Source organism: Nycticebus coucang, chromosome 4 (genome assembly GCF_027406575.1).
Source record: "Nycticebus coucang isolate mNycCou1 chromosome 4, mNycCou1.pri, whole genome shotgun sequence".
Lineage (NCBI taxonomy): Eukaryota > Metazoa > Chordata > Mammalia > Primates > Lorisidae > Nycticebus > Nycticebus coucang.
Window position 1 is genome coordinate 38,548,310 of NC_069783.1, and position 17,056 is coordinate 38,565,365.

Sequence of the window (17,056 nt, forward strand, 5' to 3'; positions counted from 1 at the left end):
CTGGGGAACTGACTATTATCCTCCCCAAGGAACAATGAACTAGGCTGTGAAGAGACTTCACAAATATTAAGGGAAAAAAACCTTCTTATTTCAAGCTGCAGCTCAAATATCCAAACAAATCCGGGCCTTATCGTGTGCATGTTGCTATCTGCAGGCGTTCTGTGTGCCTGGGCCTCTGTGTGTCGACGTGGCTGTCCTAATAGGTGTTTGTGTGCATTCGTATGTTCACACATGTCTGCACACATGCATACATGTCTGTATGCGCTTCATCTGGGTGTATGTTCTACCGGTGTGTTTGCGTGTGTGTGTCTCTGAGTATACTCACATCCCAGACACAGCAAAGTGTCCCCTTCCTACTGGAGAAAATCTTGGGCCCATTTGGAGCTTGCCACTGCCCCTTACTGTTTTGCTTCTTGAGCAAGTAACATTATTTTTCTAAATCTCAGTATTCTTATCCAAAAAATGGCACGTGTGATACTCACTATGAAAGAAAAAGTACAGCCAGTGTGTTTTTATTCACTCAGCCATTTTAGTAATTAAACTGAATTAATGGCATCTGAACAAAGTTTGGTTCTATTTTATTGTACAATCTCAGTAGATTTGCCTCTCAAACCAATTTTGGTATCCAAATGTACAGATGGTCTTTATGAAAACATACATCGTTTTAATTAATCCTTACAGCAACTCCATGAGTGAAGTGCAGTTATCTCCACTTTCTGTGTGAGCAACTAAATTGCCACAGCGCCATGATCTGCCTAGAGTCACCCTGGGAGCGAGTCACCCAGCCTTGCAATTCTTCTCTCCTTCACCTCACATGGGTGCAAGGCTGTTGTGAAGAACAACAATATGGTGGTTTGGAACTGGCACCGGCATCCCGATCGTCTGTATCCAGCCAATGTTTGCCCCATTTCTCTGATACACATGTTGTCCTTTGTATCCCAGCTGGCACACAATTCCCTAATGTCCACCCACCATCCTGCCCACTGGAGATACTGAGAAGAAGAGGGAATTGGGGGGAAATTCAAACTGGACACTACGTGGCACCTGCGTTTCGAAGTGCATGTGCTAACCCATTTTAAAGGCACCTGGGGGTACAAGACTTGTTTTGCAAGTTTTGACAGTCATTTAACTACTGTCCGCCACAGCTTCTGGTATTCATCTCAGGACGCAACAGAAGGAGAACCGCTGGGACATGACTGTGAAATCCCTTCCTAATCTCTGGATTCTCATAAGTACTTTAACTCTTCAAATATTGAACTATAAGAATTTAGTTCATAGAAAACATTATGGTCATAGGAGGCCCAGATACTGAGCTTTGAAAACTAGGAAAAGCAGCGGAGCCAAAAGGCTGCCGGAGGGGGTTGAAACTTTGAAACTAGTTAGTGAGAAAGAGCAAAATCCTATTTACAAAATTATTATTTTGGTTTAGCAAGGTACATAGAATCAATATTGCACAGAAAATTGCATAGGAAAAAACTCTCAGTTGAGCCCTTTAAAAGCAATTTAATATTTTTAATTAGGCAAATCTTTCTGATTGTCAAGCATTTAGCCATGAAATTTTAAAATCCAATGAAAGTCGGTCTTCAATGAATGCTGCTCTGTAAATTTTATTGTCCATTTAACAACCTAAGAATATTAACATTCTTTAGACACTTAAATTTAATCATAATGACAAATGCTGCGCTTTTAAAACTGCCTTTCATGTAATTTTGTATAATTCGGTGCCTTTAACACATGGGTTTACTTTTCTGGTATGTTGTCTCTCCAAATTGTAAATAAGGCCAATTCACCCAGGAGCCTGCAAATTTCTAAGCAACTGTGCCTTATTCCCAAGCAGTCATTTAGAAACATAAGCACGATATATTGCATGGAAAATATTAACACTTGAGAGGTTTTGCACTTCACTTATTTTTATTTTTATTTTTATTTTTTTTGTAGAGACAGAGTCTCACTGTACCATCCTTGGATAGAGTGCCGTGGCGTCACACGGCTCACAGCAACCTCTAACTCTCGGGCTTACGCGATTCTCTTGCCTCAGCCTCCCGAGCAGCTGGGACTACAGGCGCCCGCCACAACACCCGGCTATTTTTTTGTTGCAGTTTGGCCGGGGCTGGGTTTGAACCCGCCACCCTCGGCATATGGGGCCCGTGCCCTACTCACTGAGCCACAGGTGCCGCCCTGCACTTCACTTATTGACAGTTCTTCGACGTTCAAGCAGGAGTTAGTCCCATTTCGAAATGATGACAATATGACACCAGAAGTCAGGACAAGGCCAGACACTCCATCCATGAGACACAAGTGGAGAGAAATTTTCCTCTTTTTGCAATTTCTCTTTCTCTTAAGGGCAGCTGAGGGCACTTTGGACTAGAATTCAGTAGATGAGGGCTCCGAGCTATCCTTCAAATCATGTTGCCTCCCTGAGACTCGGATTTTTCCTCAATAAGATGAGAACAATCATAATAGAAAAGGATTTAATTCAGCACAATGTGTGAAAGTGTTTGCAAACTGAAATCCATCATGTTCAAGTAGGGCACTCTTACCATGTTTTTAATTATTTCTCCGTATTCCTGTTCTCACCAAAACCAAATCAAATAAAATGACTTTGGCCTTGTTGGTGGCATAATCTCGCTCACTGTTTAAAGAGGCTGTTTTCCATTACCATAGACTGGGCATGAAACAGCTCCAGCATCCTTGAGAGTTAGAAACATATGTGAATGAATGCACACAAAACCATTTCACTGCTAGAAAAGCAAATTTGGCCTTAATGCATCTCTTGAGGGGGTCATCTCGACCATCTGTCTGAAATTGCAGCCTCTCCACATACTTCTTGCCTCCCTCCACAGCCAAATATTTTCCATGACAAGCTTACAATCATGTATACACTTTACTTTTATTCATTTCTCATATTTGCTTGTCCCCCATTTGACTGTAAGCTCCACTTGGGCAGGGGTATTTGTTTCATTCACCGTCATTTACTTTGTACCCAGAGCAATGACTGACATAGAAAAATGAATGAGTAATGACCAGCCTTTGACCATAACACTAACGTTCACGTATCTGCAGCTAAAGAAAACCTAGAAACTATTAGGAGTGGTTTACTATAAGGCTAATGTTACTTTTAAGGTTTCAATTTGGATATCGCAAAGTCCGTAAAATAATTTGTTCATTTTAAATGTTTTCTATGATTGGTTTCATCGGCAGTGTCTCATTCAAGCTACGTTCATCTGTTTGTTCTTCTCTTTGTTAAGACAGAGTATGGCTCATGCCTCAGATGCTAATCTTAGACTTATAGAAAAGCACGATGTATAAGATTTAGAGGGAGTTTCCCCACCCTCATTGGAACGTACGTGCAAATTTCAAATCTACTCTCCTAAGCAGTTACCAACCATTCAATGTTCATAAATTCTCACTGTATACTCAAATTCAAGAAATCAAAGCATGATTATAAATAGCACTACTAATAAACAGACCTAACATTTTTTTTCCACCCTCTGCTCCCACAGTGCTTGGGAAAATCTGTGAAATTATCCTGTAGCAGATTAGAAAGAGGGAGTTGCCTTAGAAGTCATGGTCTCACTGCTAGTGACGCTGTTTCCATATTTTACAGCTTGGGAATCACTGTGTACTTAGAAAACTCTAGTTTGCTCATTAGGTGTAAACTGTAGAAGGGGAGCCTATAGGGATCGTTCAGAGAAAGAACCAGTGTAGATGGGACAGGAGAACTGGGGGAAAACACCTCAAGACAATGCTGATTCTGTGACTCTTTAAGAGGGACTTTCCTCTGTTTTTATATAATTGCACAGAGAGTTGACAACGGCTGACAATAAAGGAAGAGGATACTGTTTTCTATATTTAATTTCCTCAGGTTTCTGACACCTTGAGTTTGAAAAACACTTCATTTTGTAGGATTTTCCTAAATAATACTCCACATTTTGCCTGTACACTAAGAAACAGAGTGTGATTCTATTTCCATGTCTAGAGCCAGTGCAGCCACTTATTTGTTAAATGTTGTTGAGGAAAGTGTAAAACGGTGCAGATGGTGGTGGTGAAATGCCTCCTGTCTTCCTTTCCCTCCCCTGATGCTGCTGCTTTCTTTCTGACCTTCACTTGGGCCCCTCTGTGCTGCTTTCAGGGAATTTTCCAGACAAAGCCTTGTGATTGGCTGCCAGCAAATGAGAGACACGAAAGGCTTTAAATTTCTTCATTTCTATTTCTGGAGAGAAAGATGCAATGTAGATGGAGAAAAAAATGCCATGTTTGAAGACATTTGTTTCATCTAGACGTCTAATTTAGTCTCCAAACTGTGCATGCATGTGATCAATGCATTTATGTCCCTTTTAATTTTTACCACAGAAGCCCTTGGATATTTTGCCACAAACCAAGGAGTCACAGCAGGAAAAGTGAGCTCAGACTGGGCCGTTTTAATTTGTGACACGCTGAGAAAGGCACTCACCCGCACTGACGGTGATAGCTTCGATGAACTGTTCCCTCCAGCTGTTTGTCCCAACCACGAGGGCCAGGTTTGTCTTCTTAATGAGTTTGTCCACAGTATTCTAGAAAGGTTGAAAACAATAATATAATAACTGTCAGGTTAGTTAAGGCCTCGGGAAATCTAAGACCTTGTTGATTTTGAAACCCCAGAGTTATAGAAAGGATAGCAGATGTTAGGCTCAGAACAACAGGATTGACATCAAACACTGTTATGATTATGCAAACAAGCATGGTTCTTAGTTGGAAACATTTTGAAATGGAAACTTCTCTGTAGCAAATATAAGCCTCCTTCACTGACTAAAGGCCGATGAATAGCCTCAGTGTTTAGAATAGCAGATGTTGCAAAAGCCCATCCATTGTCCTTGAAAGCTTTCCCAACTTCATTTATCTGTAGTGTGCAGTCTGCAAGTGAATTAATGTATCTTCTGCTCAGCACTACCTGTGAATAGCCGGAAGGAACAGACAGATTATGAAACCAAAAGCTGTTATTTTTGGTTTTTGTTTATCAATGAAATGCAGCCAGATAGCAGAGTCTCATGGCTGCTTGTCTCATCATCACCAGACTTTTTCTGGCTACCAGTTTGGTCAGCCTGCTGGCTGTTAAGAGAATCCCACTCTTACCCTACTTGTGTTACAAACAAGAACAGACAAGGTAAGGCAAGACAAGTTGATTGTTATGGGTTAAGGGACACTGCAATTTTCCTTGTTCTGCATCTCCCCTGGTTTACTGGCACTGTGGTGCATACCCCTTATTTTTCCTTAGAACTTTTAAAGCAATTTTTTTTGAGTACAATTAGCGTTCTCTAGCTTTCTAAATTCAGTTAATGTAACAGCACAAGTGGCCAAGCATTTGCAAGAAAACTAAGTAAGCAGATGCACCCAAAGCACTACCACAAATCAGGGCAACTGCAGGAAAAGGGGTCATGTCCGAGACACCGAGGTTGCTCCTCCCAGAGAAAGTACCATGTCAACTAGTCTACTAAACGTCCACACTTACTGTCAGAGCATCCTCGTATTTCCACTAATTGCAAAGAGGCAGAAAACACATATTATTTGTCTTAGATAAAATTCTTTATATGTTTAACGCAGTGTACCTGAACTGTCTACAGTTTGAGAGAGAGCACATTATCAGTGAGCTGGGAGTAAGGAAAAATGTAATTTGTGGGGCTTGTAGGAAAGGCCAAAACCAGATCATAATATCAAGCATGTTAGCTTAGGAAGAGTCATTAGAACTGACTTAAAACATTGAGAAGAGAACAAACATGAAATGGCCCATCTCCAACTGGCTCATTCTGTATTTTAAACATTATTCTTGGCTGGATTGTCTGTCCTTAGGGTGGTGACCTTTCAGCTGCTAGCCTTCTGTCTAGAACTGCTGGTGCCCCCGATAAAAGCTCTAGCAGTCTCTGCTCTTGGCCGTCATAACTTGAAGCACATGACAGGCGTCTGCCTTTCCTCTCTTGACTTAGCTACATCTCATCCAGCAGTCTTAGCATCATGGTTGATACAAATTCAAAGGGCTTGTGTGGAACGTAACAAGAAATGACCTCAGTGTTTCCTAATGTAATGGAAACTTAGGACAGCTCTTTCCAAAGGGGAACTCTCTCTTGTGCTGAAGCCAACTCAGAGAGAACTCTATGACCTGGGAGATAAACAGCTGCACAGATAAATAGTTGAACAAGGACTTTCCTCAAGAAATATATGCTAATGAACAAATTTTTAGGAAAATGTAAACATTTCTTTATATGTGTAAAAACTTAAGGTAGATTTTAAACGTTAATCTTAACTCTGGGGTACTGTGGGAGAGCCAGGGTTGTTCCTAGGACTTAATTCACATAGGAATCCTTTCTTGACCTATAGGAGAAGGAGAGTGAATTGAAGATGAATTTGAAGTTCAGACACCCCAACTCAGACATTGCTGTGTGTGTTTCCTGGAGGGTTCTTAGATGCCAATGATCAGCTCTTCACTGCTCTAGACTTTCAAGAGATTGCAAAGCTTCGGTCTTGGCCGTAGGTGTGAGTAAAGCATTGTCCTCAGTCACAACACAGTAAGCAAGAACTCAGCTGATAAAATAGAGTGGGACATCGGGAAGCGTCACCCAGGCGTGGGTTTCTAATGCAGTTCTGGGGACTTTGAACGAGTTCTTTAAAATAAATATGTTCTAGAAAAAGAAATTTCTTGGACAAATAATATAAAATCAAAATTGAGACTTGAGGGCATTTGGGAAACAAGTCCCCAAGGGTGCCCCTTAGCTACTAACAGTAACTGTACTGATGAACTTCGAGACAATGAGAAGAAATAGTCCATAGAAGCTGTTGTAAGGGGGTAAGTACTCCAAACATCTGGACTTACATAAAGAAAACGGGAGACTTTCACATGTTCAGATCATTGGACTGGTTACTAGAGTTTTGGATCTAAGAAAGCTTTGCTGCCTTGAAGTGTGAGCTAACTCATACTTTCCTAACTCAATACTTCTTGAAAGATGTCATCATGATTTCTCTGCCTATTAAGGGGACATGGAAAGAGAAGTTTATAGATTGTTCCATAAGGGTGAAGAACAAGGGAAGGGTCGGGGGAGAGCTTGCTTTATAGATGCCAACTCATATTAATAGAATCTTTATTGTAGCAAGAGGCACCAGGCCCTTTAATTCCAAATAAAAAGAGGAAGAGTGAGGCTGGACATGCCTGAACCAAAGATAAACAGACTGGTTCACAGAAATGGACAATCCGAGATTCCTGCCCTTCTGGAATTACAGGGAACAAGCCAGATTCCATATCATACTACAAGTGGGATCTTGCAATCAGGATCTCCCTCGGAAGCTTTGGTTTCAGTGTTGAGCCCTGCTCTCTCTTTCCATGGGAAAGAGTCAAAGGAAGCATTATCAGATTCTCAGTGGCCTGAAAAGGACAGTTTAATTGCATTTTTATCTTTTAAAAATTCCACTATAATTGCAAAGACATTTTGCTTTCTACCTGCCTCTTATCAGGCACCTCAATTTGTGAACTAAATTAAAAAAATAATTAACAAACCACTATTATTATCAAATGCAAATAAAATACTGAGGTCTTTTTGGGTCCGTCATCTGGTTCTCCCTTTTTTGGAATCTTCACTCTAGTTTTTCAAACAGGAGCAGAGTCAGCTTTAGGAAAAATAAATTGAGAAAACAGTGCTGTGCTCTGGGTTTGTAGTTCTAGAAAGAAAGCAGGAGAAGGGATGTACTTTCCCACGTCCCACTGCAGAACTGAGGTGTGGCTCTGTTCCCTGTCTTCACAGGTGTCAGGACTGTGTGGCTGAGAAGGGGTGGGGGAGCAGGGCTGAGGGGGCAGCTAAGGTCCCATAGGAAGTTTCATCTCAAAGTCTTGAGCTTCACCCCAAGGCCCAGGTACTCAACTTCTAGAAAAAATGGTGACTCATTATCTAGAGAATTGGGAATCCAGTTTCATCAGCTCAGCTATAAACTCTCTGGTTGAAGGCCGGATGGCTGGTCAATAGAATGCCCTGGAGAGAGATTGCCAGCCTCTCCTCCAGACAGAAGAGTCCTAATTTTCAGCAGTGTGAATGCTTTGCTTCCGACAGACTTAGTAACTTTTCCACATAGAGCCTGGTTTCTTTCACACATAACAATCTCCTGGATGTACCTTTACATCTCCCGTGTTATCCCCCTGGGTAGTGGCGTCCTTTGGGGGCACCTCTGACCTCATGCAGGGACAGATGCCTCTTGCTGGGTCTGATGCTGTTTAGTTTACAAGACCTGTTTGTTCCCTACTAACTCTGTAAGTCCCATTTGTCTCTGAAGGCTCTCCATTGATAAGCCCCTTCCTGAACTTACACCTGCCTCTCTTTCCACGGGGATCTTATATCTTAGCCCAACACTATAAACAGTTTTGGCCCAAGGTGGGCCTGGCTCCCTGGTGGGCGGTGTTGTTGGGTATACCTTGAATTCATAGGATTCCTCAATGATCACTTCCAGCTTGGTGTGCTCTCCCAGGACGGGGCGCCCCATTTCTGCAATGCGTCTCTCCTCTTCCTCTTTGCTGGTCAGGGGCTGCTTGTCATCATACTCCTCTGTGAAAGGGAAAGGCAAGAGAGTGAGCAACGCACTGTTTCATTCGGAAATCCCTAGATCTTGCCGCAAGGAAACCAAGGAGGAAGGAAGCCCCAAGGACCTACTAAAAAGTCCCTTGGGTGAGATTATGAGGCTGGAGTGGAGAACTGGACAGACACTTGTCACTCTGTGCAGTATGTCACTGTGACAGCAGGTGATTACAATGCCCCCAGACCCAAGCTCATGCAAAAGTAGTTGAGGAGAAGGAATGGCCAGTGCCTAGGACTGGGAAAGACCCTTCCTGCACATCATGTCGGAGGAATCCCCCATCCGGCCCTGCAAGGTGGGCTCTGCTGGCTGTTTGTACACATTCCTTCAGCACATGACCAAAGGGAAACACAATTAAAAGTGCCAGAGTGACCCTGAGGGGAGAAGAGTTTGGCCTCTTCCTCTCCATTTTCTAAGGACAAAAGAAAATGCCCCAGGACCAAAAAGATGGAAATGAGAATTCCTGATCTTAGCCTCTCACTTGCCAAGAGCCCTCCCTGCAAGTTAAGCAGCAAAACATCCCTTCCATGTTTCTGTAAGATGCCTGGGCTCCAGGGCTTCCTCTCTCTGGTGCACAGCCCAGTAATGTTAGGGAAACCTTGACCATGTTAATCTTAAAGTAAACAGCCAGCGGGAGGGTGCGTCCTCTGGAGAGTTAACACTCACTCACCATGTGAGCATGATTATTTCCAGACCCACCATGTAGCTCGCGCTCCAGGAGAGGCTGGTGGGTGCTGAGAAAATGTTAATGGATCCAAAGTCCATTAATGAGGGGAAGCTCACAGTTGGCTCTCTCTGCGTGAAGGTCATTAGGCTATGTCCCAGGCTGAAAAGGCCATGCACATAAGGACAAACACAAGCTCTGTAATTACCCTTATCCTTCAGGCCCAGGATGCTGGAACAAGACAGACTGCTTCCTCCCAGAGCCTAGTGGTATGAACATCACTTCTAAAGAAACAGTCTCAGTGATGCGGAAAGACCTCAGCCCTAATTCCTTCACCTCTCGGACTTCTGCACAGACGCCTGTCCTAAGAGTTTGTGATGGCAGAGCCATCCAAAATGGAGGGTCTTCTTGCCCAGGCTTCCTGCCTTTTGCCTCTAGACATCAGCTCTGCAGAAGTCCACACCTCCCGTTCCCTCCAAAGACCCCTGGCTTCCTCTCTGCTGGGGGACTGGGCTGTGATGGCTTCAGGGAATGATTCCTAGGCCAGTTGCTCACTGCATGGGCAGTGGGGCAGATGAGCTAGAGGCACTGGCAGCATTTTATATACTAAGTGTCAAAACCAACAAAAGGAAAAAGCAGAATGGAGCGTTTGGATGAATTGAATGGTGTCTTCCTTAAAGTCTATTTTAAAATTTGCTTTTCTATCCCCAGTGATCACAGGCACCAAGGAAATGAGACGAACACGAAACATAGGTGATTATGGACTGGCCAGAAGCTGCGGAACGTTAGCAGAGCCAAATGAGAGGGGCAAGGAGACTAGTATTAACTCGAATGGTGGCAATATTTTTAATAGTAGAATTGGGAAGTTATAGCCCTAAGGAAGTCAAAGCGTTTCTGGTTGGAGCCTCTAAGATTTGCCTTTGTGAAATTATGTCTCTAGTCAATGTATCTGTCTGAGATACTTGAAGTCCGATTTATCCAGCACTCTCATCAATCAAACTTTGACCGCCACTGCTTCCTAATCCCTGAACCCAGGATAACACTTTTCATTGTGGCAAGTGATACACGTATTAGTGTCTTTGTTCAGAGCTTTGGCTGCTGGGGATGTCTTGAAGACTTACATCAAATAAGAATTACTTTCCCAAAAGAAGAAATATTACAACGTGGATATCTATTTAAATTGTAAAGCCACTGGGGGAGGATATTTATTATAGCCTTCTTTTCTGAAGTTTGCTTCTAAATGATAAGTTTTCTTTAATGGGATTTAAGGCAATTTAAGTAGAAAAAAATGGAGAAATTATGAAAGAAAGGTGATGTGGTAGCATTGGTTAATGTAGTATTTCACAAAATGAAATTGCTTTGGCACACGAAATTAAATAAATGGAATTGGAAGGTTTTGACTATTTTAAGATAGAGAATAAAGTTCTTAGGTATACAGGATTTGACAGTATCTAGCTATTAATAGAATTTAATAACTTTTTTCCATTTAAAAAAATTTTCAGTTTTACTTATGTTCATGGCTTAAAAGTTTTCTTTTAAAAATGAACATAGTAAGTAAAAATATGAGGCAATTTCACAAATAATTACGTGAATAATATGGTTGGCATGCAACCAAAGCAAAAATCATAAAGAAGGTACATGAATGACAAATATCACTGTTTTAATAGTTTTCACAGAAACCTAAATAAAAATAAGGTACCTCGTTTCTGTCACTTGCTACACTCTTGCTCCAAACTGACCTGAATTTCTTAATTACACGTTTATCCCTTTGTGTCTCCACCTGGAAAAGCTTTGTTATCAACATCTGGTTAAATTCTCCTTTAAAAACCTTTCCTCTTTTTGCATTAAATATCTCCTGATTAATGATTAGGGATTTAGAAACTACCACTCTAACCTAAAATTAATTTCTAAATTTTAATTGTGTGTATCGAACATGGACACTCTCCTATACTGTTTTTATTTTATTTATTTTGTCTCAGTAAATTACCTTGACATACTAATACCCAACGTGAACTTGCTGAGATAGACTGGTATGCCTCCTTGTACTTGGAACTGCCCTCACATGCCCTAGGGCCTGTTAGAACATTTGGAATATACTAAGTGCCTGGTGTTTGTTGTGTGACTCTCCAACTCACTGTTAGCAAAGCCTCTTATTTGCTCTATCAATAAAAAAGGATCATTTATTCACTGAGAATGTGTCTACTCCATGTCAGCAGAGCCATTATCCTCTAGGGCTATCCTCCACTTTCTAGGAACTCAAGGTCTAATGGCAAGAGAGGCACTTAGACAAACAGAGACAGGGCAAGGGCTGAGGGACCAGGGTGAGGGGAGCAACTGACTCCACCTGAGCAAGTCGGGGAAGGCTTCAGCAAGGAGGAGCTACTTGAAATGGGCCTTGAAGAATGTATAAAAGCTTACCGGGTGAGGGTGATGGTAAGGATGGCTAGCAGGTGGTGGGGTGAACAGGAGGATTCCAGGCTGAAAGGTGCCAAATACAATGGCACAGAGTCATAGGAGGGGCAGGGCTATTTTTACTTAGTTAAGGTCATGAACTTAAATGTAACTGAGAGATGGCAACTGGACAGACCCTGTTATTGCTCTACAATGATATTAATGAATTAGGATTTGTGATCTAGATTTTTTATACTGCCGAAAATGAGAGCTGAGCGTATAATATATGTATATTTGAGTGTCCCCTCTTTGAACACATTTTACTGAATAGGGAAATAGTTGTAACACATTTTTAAAAAATTTTCGATCATCTACTATTTGTTTCCACTGTGAGCGTTATTTCCTTACTTATACAGAGTGACAACCTGTTGTTTTAGTTTGATTTCTCAGATAGATTTCTCTTTCTATATGCATGCACATATGTGTGTGTGTATACTTTTAAACCTCACAATATTTTATTGAGAAGTTAGAAACAAAATTACGTAACATCATAGTCATAACCAAGCAAAGCATCTTAAAGAGCAAATGCATGATTAACAGCCGCTGTTAAAATCAGTCTTGACAGGACATAAAACAATCCTGTGAGAAAACCTCTAGTGGGCAATCTCTCTTCTCCTGAGTAATTGATTTTTCAGCCAGCAACAAATGATAAAAGCTAAAAGGTACCCGGAGTCTGGGAAAAACAGAATCTTGAAGAAGCTGTTTCTAATGCTGTCTGGTTCAGGCTGCAGGTTAAAGCAGCATCTCTGGAAGAGACGAAGGGCTGAGAGTGGGAACTCTTTGCATTAGAAAACAGTGCTGGCTATCTCAGCATTGAGATTTGTCCCGAAGGAGCTACTGCTGGTATTCTTTAACGTGGTCACAACTTTTTAATCCAAGCCAAAAGGTCTGAGGCCAGCGGTGGGACAATTTGTCAAGATTCTTTTGATCCTTCCGTGGGAACTGTGCTGACACATCTGAAAGCAGAGATCTCTTAGACAGTTTTCAGCACCTGGGTGACCTCTCCGATTGGAGCCTAAGGAAACTGGTACGTTTATTTCTATGAGGAATATTCAGGAACAACTCTAGAGTCAGGCCTGAGTATCGTGATTATTGAACAGGGGTAGTAGGTGTGAGGATGAGGAAAGTTCCACTGGGTCAGGCAGAAGTGTTCAGACTGCCATCGCCAGAGACGAGCAATGGGATTAAAGAGAAAATCTCATCTTCCTGGGCATCTCTGGTTAACATCATGGTTCCTGGAGGCGGGACGTGCAGGCTTTGGGAGAAAGGAAGCTCAACTTTTAAAGAAACTTCATTATACGTGAATGACAAATTCATAAGTGAGAAGATACACTTGCAAGAAATCTGGAATGTATTGAAACGTGTGAGGGAGAAGCCATTGGATCAATTTTCTCTTTAGTCCATGCACCCCCCTTCCCTTCCACAGGGCCTCCTGTTCTGCCCCGATGAGGTTATGTTTGTTGCCGTCCACCACACCGCACCCCCAGCTGCCAGAGAAGCCACAGCATTATTTAGCAATGTTTTAGAGGAGACAAAGCGAAAATGCACAACTTTAATGTCTTTAAGAGTTAAAGAATATATTTGAAGGCTGTGATTTTTCAAGGAGCATGAGGAAATGAGTACCTGAAAAGGTGATTATAGTAGAGGGAATCGGATGTTCTCTAGCGTGAACTTTCCTGAAGACAGGTTGGCCTAGCAAAAGGACAGGAAGAAAATCAGTAGAATGGATTGCACTGGTTTGCTGTCAGAGCTCTGTGGGGTTAGCATGGTAAACATCACACCCAGAGGCACACATCACAAGCAATGTTAGTTGAGGGATTGAGAGCATATAGGTCACCCCTATATTAGGTCACAGGTTACAGAAGGGAACTCTGGTGGAGGTGACAATGGAGGTCACTTCCCAGAGATGGGGCAGGTGTTCCATGAGCCAGATCACACTATGTTGTTGAACCCCATGACTTATGGTAGGAAGTACAGCCAAATTGTTCAGGTGTCTGAAATGGGATATCCAGGTTCTGCAAGTTATTTCCTCCAGAGGCATCATGGAACAACAGAAAGCCCTTGGTGTAGTGACAAATGTCCCAGTTTTGAACCTATTAATGCCAAGAACATAACCTTGAGTGGGCTATTTCTCCAGTTTTTCCACATGTATTGAATCTTGAGAGGGAGAAGCCCACAAGGAAAATGAGGATTATAGTATCTGTTCTACATCGTAGGTATGTCTGCAGGTCAAATAACATAACATCTGAGAACTGTTTACATTTATTTATTCTTTGGGCGGTCAAAAGGGGAGAATGCTACATACACTTGCAGGTTTTGCAAGGATAAGCCATCATCACAACAATTGTTTGGATTAACCAGGCCTAGGGTTTCACTGAACTCCTAGTTCAATTGACTTCCAGCTTCAATTGCTGTTTGCTTCTACCAAGAGCTACCCATTACTGGCCTAGGAATCGTGAAACGTGGGACTCAGTGCCAACTCTGCCATATGTCTAAACTTGGTCAAGGCCTCTTTTTGTTCTCTGAGTCTCATTTTTCCCAACTGTAAAGTGAAATTGAATGTAAAGGGGCTTTGCTCCTCTAATCTATGTTTTCAACTCTCAGAATGGTTATGGTTTGGATTCCTTGAAAAGCCATGTGCTTTACTGAGTCCACTACATGATGAAAATAATATGATTGGAGGAGTGATATTAAAGAAGTATATTGACTGTTATGTAATTTTATTTCATTGGAGAACTCTATAGCTGCATGTCTTAGAAATCTGGGGAATCAAACATACTTTTTCCTCTCCATATTGAGCTACAATACTTAATTTATTCAAATATCCATTTACTTTATTTTACTTTCTTTACAGATAAGTCCTTATCACCTGGGCTGGAGTGCAGTGGTGTGATCATTGTTTACCACAGCCTGGAACTTCTGGCCTCAAGTGATCCCCCTACCTCAGCCTCTAAAAGTACTAGGATTATAGGCAAAGCCACCACACCCAGCCAAAATGATCACTTTTACATGCTTTATTTTCCTTTTTTTTCAGCATCCTTCTCATTTTTCATTTGTCTAGACTCCACAGTGATGGCATTTCTGAGACATACTAGGCTTTGGATTGAAAAGGGGTTCAGTGTGAACTTTCATGATATAGTTTAAAAAGGGGGATTGAGGGGAGGAAATCAGACAGTGTTGGGGTACAATCATCATCCTGTGGCCATGGACTTAAAAGCAGAGGGTCTGGCTGAGTCCTTGGATGGGTGATCTGGGTTAGACTGATTAATTCCTTTGAACCTATATTTCCTCCCCCTTCTAAGTGAGACCAATAAAGTCTTACTCCATAAAATTGGTAATAAAATGATATAATGAATAAGAAATCTTTTACAAACTCTTAATGAGCTATAATATATAGGGTGTGACCATGTCATATGACTGGAAGGTCAAGGGGAAATGAGATCATAGGTCCTCCTTTCAGTGAGGCAAGGTCTAGGAACAGCAGATAAAGATTTGCAAATTCTGAAAGCACCTTTAGAACTTAATGTCCATCACTAATGAGATCTCTGAAATACTGGTATTAGGCTGTGGATCAAATGGCTTTTCAATTTCCATATACCCTACTTCAAATTTAGATTTTCACACTCAGCCGCACAGGTTAATGTAAATGAAAGCTGCAGGCAGAGTCCAAGGGCTAGATTAATTCTTCTCTGCTGCCCCTGCATCTCAAAGCCTTGAATTCAAAGCCTCAAACTGACTTCAAAGGAAAGCTCTTTAGGGCTTAAAGATGCTTTTCACTGTGCAGACCTAAGTTTTAGAACTTTCCTCGGGAGCATCAGTAGAGGATAGATCCTGGGCCTTGTAGACTTATTCAGGAGAAGGGTCAATAAAGTGAGACAGCTTTTAGGAAAGTAGACAGGCCAATGTAGAAATTCCCAGAGAGTTCTGGAACATCCTCGTGTTTCTAACTGCATCAATTTCAAGTCTTGAGAAGAGGTGGTAACAATAGAAAAATTTCTATTTCAGATCAAAGTTTCATCCATAAGGAAGAACTTTGAACTACACGAAATGATAGAAACTTTGGAGGAAATGATTCTGTTATCTTGGAAGCAAGATATATAGCCAAGGTCAGAAATGTGACACGTTACTAATTGGATTCTATAGAACTTGATACGAAGAATTTCTGAGAAAAGAAAACTAGGATCCCATTACCTGAGATAATAAAAGGGAAGAAAGAAGGAAGGACTTAAAAAAAATCTAGACATATGCAGTGGTAACAAAAATAGAAAGATATCCAAACCCATTGGTATATGTTAATAAGGCATTCTACCGACAAATATCCTTTTTTAAGGTTTAATTATCAGGCTCCACAGGTGCTGCTAGGTAGTATACTATTCCTATGATAGTTGACTTTAAATTAATAATGACTTCAATGAATTCATAAAGGCTGGCTTGCCAAGTTCCAACCTTTCTGAAATCTCTCAAGGATAACTTATTGATCCTTGGGTGAGAGAATCAGAATTTCACAATAAGACTTCATTGAGTTAAAATGATGGAATGAAAAAAAGAAGTTGAAAGTTGTATTTTAAATGTATTTTCTTGCATGTTTTTGTATTAAAAAATAATCTTCCATGGTTTGGTGCAGAATTGGGCAGATATGGTCCGAGAAAGCTTCAGATATATCAGATTTTAAAAATCCATTCTAAGGGCTTGTTCCCTTTAACATTTTTATCTTTTTCCATTTCTGTGTCTCTGAGAGTCTATTAGTCATTTTGTCATTAAATGTTGTGTCTTGAGAGAAGCAGTAGATAGCAGCCCAAATGCAATTGCCCATATTTAGAAAATTCCACTTTGGACGGAATTATGTTGGAACTATTTGTTCGTGAGTTTACACTAATGGGTTTAAGTTAGCCCCAACTCCTGCCATGGCATTTTCACTAATGGAAATTTAAGAAATATTTTCTTCTAGATATTTTTGTTCAGATCTCAGACTTTAAAATTTTGATATCTGCACAATATATTGGAAAATTTTGATACTGGCACAATGTATTGGAAAATGCTGTATAGCAGCCTAGAACGTAGGCCATTAGAGGCATCTTCCACCTGCAGCTCAGGCCAATTAAAGCAACTGTTTGAATGTTTATTTCCCTGTTTAAACCTGCACAGATGACTCTGAAAAGGTGAGAAGACATATGTGGTTAAAGAGGGTACTGTAAGGAAGTATCTTCATTTTGTACACAAGAAAATAGCTTTAGAGTTGTGCTAAATAACACAATTCTCATCAACACAAACCGAGTACCACTGTGAATTTAGGGGTTTTAAACTATTTTATTGGCATCTTGAATTTTTATAGAGCACAATGAAATGCACGTCAAG

General features: G+C 41.2%; 1 protein-coding gene across 10 annotated transcripts in view; it reads right to left on the reverse strand.

The window, feature by feature from the left end:
• SLC8A1 (solute carrier family 8 member A1) overlaps positions 1 to 17,056 on the reverse strand; it is a 340,789-nt gene that overhangs the window by 45,143 nt on the left and 278,590 nt on the right. For 6 of the 10 annotated variants that reach the window (XM_053589062.1, XM_053589067.1, XM_053589066.1 and 3 more), the window contains 3 exons: positions 13,325 to 13,393; positions 8,428 to 8,558; positions 4,454 to 4,553 (listed from right to left, as the gene is read on the reverse strand). In XM_053589062.1, coding sequence (XP_053445037.1) covers positions 4,454 to 4,553; positions 8,428 to 8,558; positions 13,325 to 13,393 — 300 coding nt within the window. The remainder of the gene's footprint in view (positions 1 to 4,453; positions 4,554 to 8,427; positions 8,559 to 13,324; positions 13,394 to 17,056) is intronic. The other 4 variants (XM_053589064.1, XM_053589070.1, XM_053589069.1 and 1 more) reach the window with 1 other exon arrangement.